This window comes from Pagrus pagrus (genome assembly GCF_965226575.1).
Source record: "Pagrus pagrus genome assembly, chromosome: 11".
In the NCBI taxonomy this organism is placed as follows: Eukaryota; Metazoa; Chordata; class Actinopteri; order Spariformes; family Sparidae; genus Pagrus; species Pagrus pagrus.
This window is the reverse complement of record NC_140195.1, coordinates 10,154,703-10,167,890: the sequence shown is the minus strand read 5'-3', so window position 1 is coordinate 10,167,890 and position 13,188 is coordinate 10,154,703. Positions and strand designations below refer to the sequence as shown.

Here is a 13,188-nt window from a genome sequence, read left to right as displayed (position 1 = left end):
AGTATACACTGTGCAAATGCTTATTAAAGGGAACTTATTTCACTTAGACCATTTTACCAACAGGCTACTGAATAAAATAGCTTACTAAATGTTAGATAAAGTGGCACACTGGATGTTATTTGTACAAAAAAGCCCTGCCCAGTAACCGAGCACTTGATCATGAGACATGCACCTCTAGTAACAGGCCACCTTTCATTAGAAAGCCACTGTGGCCTGCTCGCCAAGCTCCAACTCATGTTTATACAAACATCAGCCCTTCCTACTGCAGGAGATGACAATCAGTTATTCAAATTACTTATAGCAGTGATTTATCCATCACCGATAAACAACTTTCAACGGTTGAAAAACATGATCTCAAACTGCTCCCGATCCTCCCGCTCATCCACACCACACCTGGGTCCAAACATGGACCCTAAAAAAGAAGGAAGGGCCATTATGTCAGTGATTCGTGCTTTGGTGCGAGTTACATTAACACGTAGGTGTGATGTCTCATTATTATGCCATGATTTCTGCACTTTTTTTGCAGAGGGTGCAAGTGGGAAGTGGTCTGGTTGCCTGATATTGTCTGTAATAATACATACAAAACAACATAAAATACTTAAACAGGGTCAGGGCCTTTAAAGATTCAGAATATCACAAATTTACATCGATATCTTGGCATTTTTAAGAGGTAACCACACATATTACTGCCATTTTGATGACATTTCCCAAAGGTCAGCTGCCTGTTTACATCATTAGTTGCTATAAGAGCTCATTTGCCTGTGATGACAAATACATCTCAACAACTGATGTGAGTTTCCTCTCACCGAACCAGATATTTTTCAACCATTTTCTCCTTAAAAAGATCCCCCACCCAGCTGGAACGCCTGCGCGTCTCCAGCTTTGCAAGCAAAGTGACACCCCTTCTGAGCAGAGGCGCCTGCACAGACACTCAGAGTGTGAGTGGAAACCACTGATAAGCATCAGCAGCAGCTCAGGAGGCGACCTCATGGTGTTGTGGAAACCCGTTTGGTTTGTTTTAAGCCGTTTTTTGGATTTCCGCTCTGACTGTAACACCTACACCTACTGTAACCTCCTGCTGCAGCACACACACAGATGTTTTACTGATAAAACAGTCCCCGGATATTTAGAGAAAAAGTCAAAGAACGCTTACATATACATAGGAAATGCCTCTATATGCTAAAAGCAATGCTGACTTTTCAAAAGAAGTATTCATATAAAATAGAAGAAGCAGTAAAATGTAATCAAAAGAGGTGTGTCTTACTTGTCCCATTTAGTAATAAGATCAGGCATTAGTTTGGAGTCACTGGGTCACATGACATGGAAGCTATTGAAGAGAAATGCTGAATTTTCATAATAATTATTCCAATAAAATACAAGAAGCAGTAAAAATCCATTAAAAGAGGTGTGTCTTATGTGATTTGTGTAGTGATACAATTCGGCATTGGTTTGGAGTCATTGGGTCACATGACATGGAAGCTATTGAAAAGAAATGATGAATTTTCATAATAATTATTCCAATAAAATACAAGAAGCAGTAAAATCCATTAAAAGAGGTGCATCCTATGTGACTTGTGTAGTGATACAATTCGGCATTGGTTTGGAGTCACTGGGTCACATGACATGGAAGCTATTGAAGAGAAATGCTGAATTTTCATAATAATTATTCATATAAAATAGAAGAAGCAGTAAAATCCAATAAAGAGAGGTGCATCCTATGTGGCCTGTGTAGTGATACAATTCGGCATTAGTTTGGAGTCAGCATGACATGGAAGCTATTGAAAAAAAAAAGCCATTGCAAAACAAATACATAACACATGAAATGAAATCAGTTTAGTCTGTCCCACATCCAACTTAAACCTAACTTCACCTCGGTGAAACACCCTTAAACTCGACTTTGTAGGTGTAAGTGACTGAAAGAGAGAGGCTGAAGACCTTTAGGGCTCCTCACCATCATTTCCTGGTTCATCCATATATCAAGTACACTGTGTGACCCACGGGGGCTTCCGAGCACCACACCAATCGTCCCTGGGGGAGTGTGACTTTGTCTCCGGCTGGGCGTCGACCCTGAAGAGGCCTCAGGAGTGTAGAAACTGGGCTTGGATCCGGAGCTGTCGGTCCTCCTCCTCTGCTGCTGCTCTCACACTGTGACGTGACAGGCGGAGCTGGCTGCGATTAGTCATTCAACATATATTATTTTTTTCAGAAACGCCCGCACGTTTTAGTCATCTGGCAAGACCTGTGAACTTCAGACAGCAGGGGGTAGCTGACAGAGCCAGAAGACGTGCGGGGCTCCTCCGGGGATCACTCTCTCTCTGACAGAACAGCTGAGCACAGAGGATTTATTGCACACGTTTTCTGTCTTTTCAGCAGAAATCAGCGACATGGACCGGTGACATAACGATGGTCTCCCGAGGAAACAACGTCCTGGCTTCTAATTTTGCGTAAAACGTCCTCATTTGACTGTTTTTTAGATGTTTACCAGGCGCATTGGCATCACGGGCGCGTTTGTTGCGCTCGTGATGTCTCCTCTGCTGCTGGAAGGTGCCACAACATGTAAGGTGAGTTAACACACACCTGTGTGTATGTTTGTATGGGAACTTACTGTATATTGATATAAGATCACATTTTATACACCCCAAACTACCTTAATCAGTAGTGGAAAGTAGAATAATAGAAGTATTATTTATCCTCTCCATTATTGTACTTTTTACTCTGCTTCATCTATTTGATAACTTCAGGTACTTTGCAGTTTCAAATTATTAACACCAAATATAATCAATAAATGATGATGTATTATTATAGTTCAAGCTGCCTTGTGGTGTATAGAGTCATTAAAAGTAGCTCTGCATCTTCAAAGCGATAAACACATGAATGCATCTATAGTTACACCGATCAGGCATAACATTATGACCACCTGCCTAATATTGTGAAGGTTCCCCTTGTGCAGCCAAAACAGCTCTGACCTGTCAAGACATGGACCTGTGAGGGTGTCCTGTGGTGTCTGGCACCAGGGCGTTTTATAGTGGATCCTCTGGGTCCTGTATGTTGGGGGGTGGGGCCTCCATGGATCAGACCTGCTCCAGCACCTCTTACAGATGCTCGATCAGATTGGGATCTGGAGAATTTGGAGGCCCAGGACCTTTATTGTGTTCCTCGAGCTGTTCCTGAGCAGTGTTTGCGGTGTGTCAGGGCACATTGTCCTGCTGGGGGGGCCACTGCCATCGGGTAGTGTTGTTGTGATGAGGGCGTGAACTTGGTCCACAACAGTGTTTGGACGGGTGGTGCGTGTCAAGTGGCACTCACATGAATGCCAGCACCCAAGGTTTCCCAGCAGAACATCGCATTGTGATGAGATGATCAATGTCATTCACGTCACCTGTCAGTGGTTTTAATGTTGTGGCTGATCGGTGTACATTTATCACTGTATTATGGTCAGAAGTGGAAGAAGTACTAAAGTAAAAGTAGCATTACTTCAGCACAGTGTTGTTTAAGGTACAACAAAGTAAAGATATCATGTCAAAGTATTACTAGTAAAAGTGCGAGGTGTATCATACGAAAAGTAATTGAGTAGAAGTCACAGAGTATCTGATATTAAATGTACCTAAGTATAAGAAGTACACATAAAGCTAAACTTGACATATACTTACATGTATGTATTTAACGTTTTTTGGAATCAGTATAAGATAAATTAAATATAAAATACACTACTTTGGCTCTGATGCAGCATGAAATCTGCAAAATAACTAGTACCTCAACACATGATCAAATAAATAAATATCAAATAAATGTAGTGGAGTAAAAAGTACAGTATTTGCTTACAAAATGTAGTGAGTAGAAATACAAAGTAGCAGAAACTGTTAATACCTTGCTGTACTTAGTTGCTCTCCACCAGTGATGGAATGAAACCAAGTACATTTACTCAAGTACTGTACTTAGTTACAATTTTGAGGTAGTTGCACTTAACTTGAGTATTTCCCTTTTCTGCTACTTTACACTTCCACTCCATACCTGTTTGGAAGAAAATATTGTACCTTTTACGCCACTACATGTATTTGACAACTTGCGTTACTAGTTACTTGAGCCAAACTAGAACATTTTTTTAATAAACTTCCCATAATCAGAAAAAAGCTGAATATTGGATGCAATAATCATCCAGGCTGATAATCAGTTGACCCATAGTATACAGTTTATATGCATATATTATTTACTTTTACTTGTAGTTTTGATACTTAAGTATATTTAATATCAGACAGCTTAAGGCTTTTACTCAACTTCTAGTACTAAGTTCATATGTATGAGAAGCTGCCTAGTGTGCACGCTTGTATGTCCAGTACGGTGGGCAAATCCATGTGCTTTTTAACTAAACTTACGTCATCTTTCTCTTCTCCTTACTTTAGATGACAAATCAACAAGGTATGTTTTCTCATTAATTTCTCACCACATTATAGACATCAACATCATTTCAGGGACCATTATGTCAGGGTGAAAGTCACATGTGTCACTCGCTCTACTAATGCTCCAATGTGTCTGTGTGGTCAGGGTTCGTTGAGGGAAGCTGCCCTGTGAAGCTGACCTCAGTGCCTTCCCACGAGCCTGGGGAGTCATACACTGAATGTGTCACGGTCCATGTTTGGTTAAAGGCTGATGGTACAGAGTCGAATCATATCAACCATTCAGCGTCTGTAAAGCTTTCACTGTCTCATTTTGACTCACAAACTCTCACACTGCTTTCTTCCAGACTTCTGTAAGACCCCGAGGATTGAAATTCTCTCCCCAGTCACAGAGATCTTGAGGCCAAAGATGAAAAAAGTAAAGGTTGCTCTCTTTGCGCTTTCCCCCAAACTTTGCCATTATGAGCAGACAGTTCATATCAGTTCAACGGTGTGGTTTCATCTCTCTCCCTATTCTCTCTTTCTTAGTGTAACAATGAAAGAAAACGAGGTGAAACTCGAGTCAAATGTGAGAGAGGCGCCACGGAGCTGTTGCTAAATAGCAGTGCCAGTTTGGGCCTGGTAGGACGGATTTTTCCTCTTTTAGGCTCTAACATGTCGTATGTGGTTTTAAGGAGGTAATTCATTTTATTTATTTTTCCTCCAGTGGGAACTGAAACTTGATTGCATCAAGGCTGATGCAAAGAGTGTTGTGTCTGTTGCTTATAACAGTACATCGAGGAACTGCAGCGTCAGTTACACCGTGCCAGGTAGGATGTTTAGGTTGTACCTCTTTGATTTCTTCTTTCCTTTCTGCTACAACTCAAATCTCCTTTTGCGTTTTTCATACATTCTAGCTCAGCCAGTGTAGGAGTCTGGTGTACGGTAATATATCCTGACTCAGATGGGCGGCAAGTTGACTTGACTAAAAAATGACTTGAGATCATACTTGCCAACCAAGACCTCCAGTTTTCATTGCCCTCTCCCGGTTTCCCCCTGGAGTCACAATTCTTCCGTACTTCTCGTGATTCATGACAAATCTTCACACCTATTTCTTTCTTTTAGTCATCACAATTTGTTTCTGGCTCTATATAGCGTGTGTTTTAGTGTTCTGCGTCGCCTGATCCTCCTCAGTGAGTGACAGAGATTGAAATACTAAAGCCACTTATAGGACATCCCGAAAGAAGAATTCCTGTTTCTCATGGAAAGTTTTAAAGGAAAGGGGCTGCGGCTATTTTTCCGTCGATCATGTGGGTCACACTGACGTCAACCATTGAGGTCTGATGACGCTGTGGCGTGCACCCACTCTCTAAGGCGCAGAGGCGAAAAAATTGATAAATGAATGAAAACTGATGAATATGAGTTTATGCCAGAGATTCTTTCAACTTTACATCAGAGGGGTGTATTATTCTGCAATTTCTGCTGAACCTGAAGTAAACTTAAAAGTATTCAGCGTAAAAAAAAAAAGCTGGTGAAGTGAAGTCATTATTTTATGTTATTTTAATTAGTTTAAAGTCACCAGAATGCAGGAAAACAAAGTCTCCGACACACAAATTGTTTTGGGTAAGGACCCTCTTTAAGTTTAGCAGGTATGCTTGAGACTTGACTTGGACTTGGACGTTAAAGACTCGTGACCTTTCACTTAACTTTGGACGTGCCTGCCATCTTGAGATTGGACCACACCAGCCTCGACACCTGTCAACATGTTCACGTTCCGACCCAGTACTCAGCACTCACTACTACATCATTACATCAGCACTCAATACTCATGGGTCGGGCCACACCCATCTTTGAACGCGGTCTTCTTCTTGATCTCAACTAAACACCTGCGAAGTTTCATGAGTGTATCTCACACAATTGTGATGCTTTCATGGACGTATAAACACCTGCCAAAGTCCCCAAACCTGCTTCTGCATTAGTTCCAGCAGCAGAATGTGTCACACGGACCACAAAGTTGAAATGACTACAAGCCGACGCTGTCATGGTCGGTAAACGTTCAGTCATCGCCCATGCCCTGTGAATGGGGGCGTCGTTACCCTGGAAACAAACACTCAGATTGCCTCTCTCATCTTCTCAACTCACTGTGTGCTTTGACCTGTTATGCCATGATGTTCATATCCTGTTTTTCTGCGTGCCTGCGTGACTCAGATCCCGTACCAGATTTTGATCTGTCTGTGAATGGGTCGTCTAAATCCATCACTGTGACGGTGGAGCCTGGAGACAAAGTCCACACCAGATGGTGTTACCGGAAAAGTTCAGGTCACTGCATGGCCGAGGCGATTTCCCCCCAAATTACTGTAAGTGTCAGCGGCACAATTATCTGCGTATTTGTTTGTACATGCTTAAAAAAAAGTAAGCTTCACTGTTTTTGTTGTGTTCAGATTGATCCATCTCAGTCTCGATCAGCTCTTCTGAACATCCCCTACCTGCTGCCCTGCGTCTGCGTGCAGGTACTCTCAGCACCAACTCATTTTCGATACAGGGGTTGTTGAATCAATCTGTTTTTCACTGTCTGTACATGTCTTGTCTTTGTTGACAGGCATATTACACCCTTGTGGATTCCTGTCGACGTAAAAAGTGCCCATTTGAGAATCAAAGCGTCGCAGGTGAGTCAGTCATGTCACAGTCTGATTGAAAGTGAAAACATCTTGTAGGGAATTTTGGGTATCTGCTATTAATAACAACTCAGAAATAAAATACCCCTCCCCCTCACCTGCTGGGTGGTGTCCTACCAGAGACTATATTTTAACTCCTGTTACAGTTCATAACACTCATTCACTGTTTTTCAGTTATTTCTTTTTCTTTTTTTAAATGCATAATCTAATTTAGGATTCTGCAACTCACAAAGTGTTCCACATTTGAGGCAGGCAGGAAACAGGAAATGAGCAGAAAGCGAACTTCATCACATTGACCTACGCCTTGACTCATGTGCATTTTTATTGTGACCCATTTAGTTTTTTTTTTTTTCTAGCTTTGGGGGGGAAATGTGGTGTGTTATAATGCACCCAACCTACACTGCTGGTCACAGGGTTAACTGTATATCAACAGTTTATAAGGTGTAAACTAGGGCACAAAGTGTAGCTACTTTTTCCATCGCTGCATTTTCAACTAGACATAAGGAAGAGAAACGAACAAAGGTGCTAGATGAAGTAAAGTTCGAAATAAAGAAAGAAAGGCAAAGATTTATTTCTGTTCTGTGACGTTTCATTTGGAGCACAAATGTTATATTCTGAGAAAATCATTAAAGTTTGAGGATTGCTACTTTCTCGGTTCACCAAAATTACAAAAAGACGTCATTACCTCATATTATCTGGCCATACAGATTCGACAATGACATTTGAAAAACCTCCATAACTTGTCTTTCCAGGAACAATGCGTGCTGACAGATTTTTTATTTCCCTTCCTTTTACTTGAAACACCAGTAAACAAATAGAGGACAGCAGTCCTGGGAAGACAATTTGCTATTGAGCAATTATTTTTTCTTATTCCAGTAAGTTGTCACAAATTTAAGGAAACTCTGGGAATACTATTTTTTCTCCTTCTTGTGAAGAGTTAGATAAGAAGATCAAAATCATTTTGTATCTGTATGGTTACTTCAAGGCCACAGGCTGCAGTCAGAAAGTTAGGATGTAGACGGGGGATACACATACACATGTAAACGGGGGAACACAGTGAGCCTTGCTCTGTCCAAAGATAACAAAATCAGCCTACCAGCAACTCTAAATCTCACTGATTAACGTGTCATATCTTGTTTGTCTAATCTGAACAAAAAAGTGTGTAAAAAATTACAAGTCATGGTTTTACAGCGGTTTAGTGCTGGGAGTGTTTTCTTATCCTGGAGTAGTGGATTCCTGGACGGGGCGTAAAACTGTCACAAAGAACTAAGTAACTGATGACCCCATTTAGGGTTTATATGCTAAGATAAGCTAACAGTCACCTGGCAAGTTTACAATTATTATGCCGTGGATTTGCTCATCTATGGTATTAAATTCTACCATATTAGTGTAATAATATTTCAAGTTTATTTCACTCCACAGATGTCAGAGATGTTTGGGCCTCAGCCAAAGTCACACTGTTTGAGTCGCGCTTCAAATTACAGTCACCGTGTCCAGCCAGCGACCTAAAGATCTCTGCCTCCCTCTGCTGGAAGCAACACGAACAGCTCTGCACACCCGTACTCAACTCCACACTGGAGGAGGAGGAAGGTGGACAAGACTTTGTAAGTGTGGTAGGACTGCTGGTCGTGTCACTTAAAAACTCCTGATTTAAAAATAAATAAAACTTTCTCAAACTCCCACTTTGTCTCCTAAACAGATATATAACACAGCCGCGGTGGACAGACACCCTCGGATGTGTGTGCAGGTGAGAAAAAGCCGATGTGCTGTCATTGAAAAGTGTCCAGTTGCCTACCCTGATTCTCATACTTGTGTTTCATTTTTACAGTTTTCTCTACAAGGCAGCCATAATATCTCCTGCCCCTTCCTGGCTGGTGAGTCACACGCACTGTACATTTTAAAAGTTGACTTTAAAAAGTCAGGAAATTGATAACCTCAGAATATCCAAGTAAAGTAGAATATTGAATTCAAGTTGTATGAGCTAAAAACTTAACTAACTAACTAACTTGGTCATTTTGAGGTAATCAGTTTCCTCGATTTTTTTAAGTAAAGTCACACAAAGAGTTTATTTTGCTTATTGCTGTGACCAGTCTGAATTTGACTCCCTCTCTTGTCCTGCACAGATATGTCCTCATGGGAGGTGTACATGGCACCGGGCAGGCAGAGCGTGTTTTTGTATCTCACCTCTTCTGCTCCAGCAACGTTCTCAGCTCAGCTCTGTGCTCCTAATGAGAGGGGATGTACACCCGTGGGGCCGGTCCACTCGGTAACAATGGTAAGCATGTGTTTTTGAAAAAAAGGGAAAAAAAGCTAAAGAGAGAAGCGTGGTGTAATCTGAGCAAATATGTGACTCCTCTTATCTATTTTACAGGATGGGAACACGACTGAGAGAAGGATAAACGTGCCTTTACACTCTGTTGCTGAGACGCCCTGTGTGCAGGTGAAGGCCGTAACTATGCAGGACTGAGAGAGGCGTCTCTGTTCACGTTCTCTCCTCTTACTTTTTCAACCTGTTTTTCTGCAGGTGTGGCAGTCAGATCCTGCTCTTCATGGTAGAAGAATTCTGTGCCCGGACTGTGAGTGTGTCAGATTTAGTCATTTCTAGTTTTCTTTAGTAGGCTGTCATGTTTTACCTTTCACTCCCCATCTTTGTCTTTTTCCTGCCTGTTTTCTGTGTACACCTGTGTTTTATTCTGGTACTTTCCCACATGGGAGGCATGCTCGATTAAAAAAACAAAAACAAAACTAGAACCTCCGACAACCACGCAAAAACATTCTCGCTGGGCCGCGTGGTCCAGGATTTCAAAACAGAACAACATGGCCGGACTCGCTTGGAAACTTTCTCTCACATTACAAAAATGACTCAGCGAAAGGCATAAGCCATGCAGGTGCAGAATCTGCCTTCAGTTTAACTCGACAGTGTTTAGTTTTTATAGCGTTTGAGGAGTTTCCAGAGGCCGCACATCGCGTCGGATGTCCCTTATTTGCATAAAGAAGCCATAATTCAACTTTATGCAAATGAGGAGCAACATCCCGTCCTGTCCGTTTCTGCATTGCTCCTTGTGTGTCCCTGCTTTGTTTAATGGGGCTTTCTGGTTTGTCCTAAGATTTTTATTAGATTTTATTAGATTTTATTAGATTTTATTCTTATTTATTCTCTTTATTCTTATTCTCACACAAGCCCAAGTGTACAAACACATGCATCGGTTCATGGATGACTGCATGACACACGAGTCCTACAAAGTAAAATAGACATGATGCCTTTTCTTGTGTTTCTACAGACACCCACAACAGATGCGGCGTGTTTGCCGTGGCAGCTTTAATATTTGTGGTTTTTGCTGTATTTCTGGGAGTTTTCTTCCACCGTCTCACCAAGAGTGGAACTGCAGGTTAGTTGAGTTGCATCATTTAAGACTGATTCATTTCACTGTTATAATCATTGTTCTTTGATTCTTTGAGTGGCTGCATGTTTCCATCTTTGTATTGTAAATCATTTAAAATCCACTGTCGTATTGCCTGAGTTTATGAATGAATTTATGCCTGAACTGTGCTCAATCTTCTTGGAATAATTCCATTTTTGCCAACAAATGATAAATACTGTCTTTTCTCCCTCCCATCTTCCCCATATCACTAGGTTGGCTCTGTATCCAGAAGCCAGTGTTGCTGGTGTGCTCATCAGAGCAGTCAGCCCACGTCTCTGCTGTGTGTGCTTTAGCCTCAATCCTGCAGGGGGAGCTAAGTGCCACAGTGCACCTGGCGTTATGGGCCCTAAGTTCACAAACGCGGACCGGGGCCGGGACAGGTGTGGCTGATCTGGGTCCACTTCCCTGGCTGTACGGGCGGTGGGAAGCCGTGCGTAAGGCACAAGGAAAAGTGTTGATTGTTTGGAGTCCTGAAGCCAAAAAGAGCTATGAGACGTGGAGGGAAGCGAGGGTGAACATGGGTAAGAATGAGAGAGATTGCAGCAAAGCCGAGGTGGAGAAGCTAAATGAAAGAAAATGCAAAAAAGGGAAAACTGCAGGAGATTGTGTTAAATTATGTGATGATAAAGACTGGTACACTCAGAAGGAGCCCTCTACAGTGATAGCACCAGTGTTTACAGCTGCTCTGGCCTGCCTAGAGGGAGCGCTGCAGGGGTGCAAAGGTCAAGGAGTGGCCCTTGTCTACTTCCAGGGCCGCTGCCACAGCAGGGACATCCCAAAGGCCTTCAGAGGTGTTCCTCGGTACTGCTTACCGCAGGATTTAGGTGGTTTAATACAGGAGCTGGGAGGAATGAGCAGACAGACACAAACTGGTAAATTCAGCTGGCAATGCTGGCCCAGACTCATGTCTAAAGTACTGTCAGTATGGTTAGCACGGCAGCTAGCCCAAAGACTACAAACACTGCTGCCTCAGATGCAAGGAAAGCAAATGGAAGGGCCGGGCGTCACATCAACGGCAAAAATGATGTCAGAAAAGACGCAGAGCAGGCTCAGGTTGCCCGCGGCGAGGCCGGGGACTGTACAGGAGCACGAGCCTCTCCACGGCTGGAGAGCAGAGATGCTCTGATCTCAGGTTTCACATGTCTGTTGAGGACAGACCTTTGTCCGGCCTGAAACAGGATCTGCACCCAAGACACATGAGCTGGCGTCTCAATGTGAGCACCTCAGCGCCAATCACTCCGTAACTGTTTATTAACCTGACACCATCTAGTCAAAAGTGCCACCGCTTATTTTGCATATTAAGAAGAGAAATTCTCTGAACGCTCTGTTGCTTTTGGTCTCTAACAGAGGCTCTTTATGTTGACTTTCATGACTGAAGCCATAGTGAACACCTGTCTTATCTCTGTACATGTTATAGCCACTATGAAAATCTGTTTGCAAATTATACCTCACTTTCTTTATGAGTGCATTTCATGTTAGAAATGCTGTGTGCACAGGTGACAACTGTAGAAATTTGCATAGGATTTTCTAAACATCAGTAGGTGAAAAGAGAAAGTGACTTGTACTGAAGTGTCGTTGACTATTTGGCAGTTTGTTTGACATATCGTATTACATGCAGACTGAGTTCGTCTGCAGCCCTATTAGCAAATATTTGCACACATGCTACCTCTTACAAACAAGGTAAAAGTCAGTGAAGTTTATTTTTTGCCTCATGTTTAAAGGTTCACAAGGTTCACAGTTCACCAAAAAATGAAAATTCAGTCATTATGTACTCACTCGCAATGTCAATACAAAGGTGGTTGAGGTTTTACAGTCCACAACACATTTCTGGAGCTTCACAGCAAAACAGTGTTTTGGGGACTTGTTTTGAAACACACAAAAACATAAAATGGCTCTATACAATTTTTCTGGCATAAACCAAGTCTCTGAAAGCTCCATGATCCCAAATTGATTTTAAAAGACATAATTTACACCCTTTTCAAAGCCAAAATCCTCACAGAAGCTGTTGAGCTAAAAGGACTGGCACGCACACTGTCTGAAGTCTAAAGGGTGTAAATAACGTCTTTTCAAATCAATTTGGGATCTTAGATCTGGATCTGGATTACCCCGGACATGTTATGGTGTTTATTTTACACAACAGGTGGATACGGCTGAATGAATGAACAAGCTCCGGCTTGTATGAAAAACTTGGAAAGGAGTGAAAAAACAAGGTTAGCTCGTGATCAAAATTCATCTACGTTCTCACTAGAAATAAGGCTCTAAAAAAGGTCGACCATGTACCACTTGGTAACTGGTAAATCATCTGGCAGCAGGCAAGGTGAAGACCAGGGCTTTTCAACATGCTGCAGGTGTGTGTGAGAGTCTGCAACCCCGATGACAGGGAAAACCCCTCCCAGCCTCTCCACAGCAGTCTGTAAAAAAAACAACTATACAAGAACACCACGCAATGTGCACACTTTGTTTTGCGGATGTTTTTCCCATTTTAAAACAAGTCCCCGTCTATTGCAGAAATGTTTTGTTGAGTACAAAACTTCACAGGACTTTCCATCAACATGAGGGTGAACAGATGATGACGGGAAGATTCATTTTTGGGTGAACTTATCCTTTAATTGCACCTTGATGAAGTATTTGCTCAATGTCACTTAACTGTATATTGACTGTATATCAGCCTAACACTGTTGGCATTATAACATTTTATATTAAAAAACAATGCTTTTA

General features: G+C 42.1%; 1 protein-coding gene across 2 annotated transcripts; it reads left to right on the top strand.

Annotated features, from left to right (window-relative positions):
• The first annotated feature begins 2,245 nt into the window (after positions 1-2,245).
• Positions 2,246-13,182, top strand: LOC311264914 (interleukin-17 receptor E). 2 transcript variants are annotated; one of them, XM_084366118.1, is made up of 17 exons: positions 2,246-2,561; positions 4,401-4,416; positions 4,543-4,650; positions 4,742-4,812; positions 4,923-5,015; positions 5,101-5,203; positions 6,582-6,730; positions 6,815-6,883; positions 6,973-7,039; positions 8,471-8,652; positions 8,748-8,795; positions 8,877-8,922; positions 9,172-9,323; positions 9,420-9,488; positions 9,573-9,624; positions 10,330-10,437; positions 10,683-13,182. In XM_084366118.1, the coding sequence occupies exons 1-17, from the start codon at positions 2,475-2,477 to the stop codon at positions 11,594-11,596; spliced, it is 2,334 nt and encodes a 777-aa protein (XP_084222244.1). In that variant the 5' UTR covers positions 2,246-2,474; the 3' UTR covers positions 11,597-13,182. The 2 variants fall into 2 exon arrangements, with proteins under 2 accessions (XP_084222244.1, XP_084222243.1); XM_084366117.1 differs by having other exon boundaries at positions 4,742-4,818.
• The last annotated feature ends 6 nt before the right edge of the window (positions 13,183-13,188 follow it).

Bases quoted from the DNA above. Each gene is read 5' to 3' on its own strand.
- LOC311264914 (XM_084366117.1), top strand. From the start codon at position 2,475: ATGTTTACCAGGCGCATTGGCATCACGGGCGCGTTTGTTGCGCTCGTG. The intron at 4,819-4,922 runs GTTGCTCTCTTT...TCTCTTTCTTAG, and splicing joins CAAAGATGAAAAAAGTAAAG to TGTAACAATGAAAGAAAACG. The intron at 8,923-9,171 runs GTGAGTCACACG...TGTCCTGCACAG, and splicing joins CTCCTGCCCCTTCCTGGCTG to ATATGTCCTCATGGGAGGTG.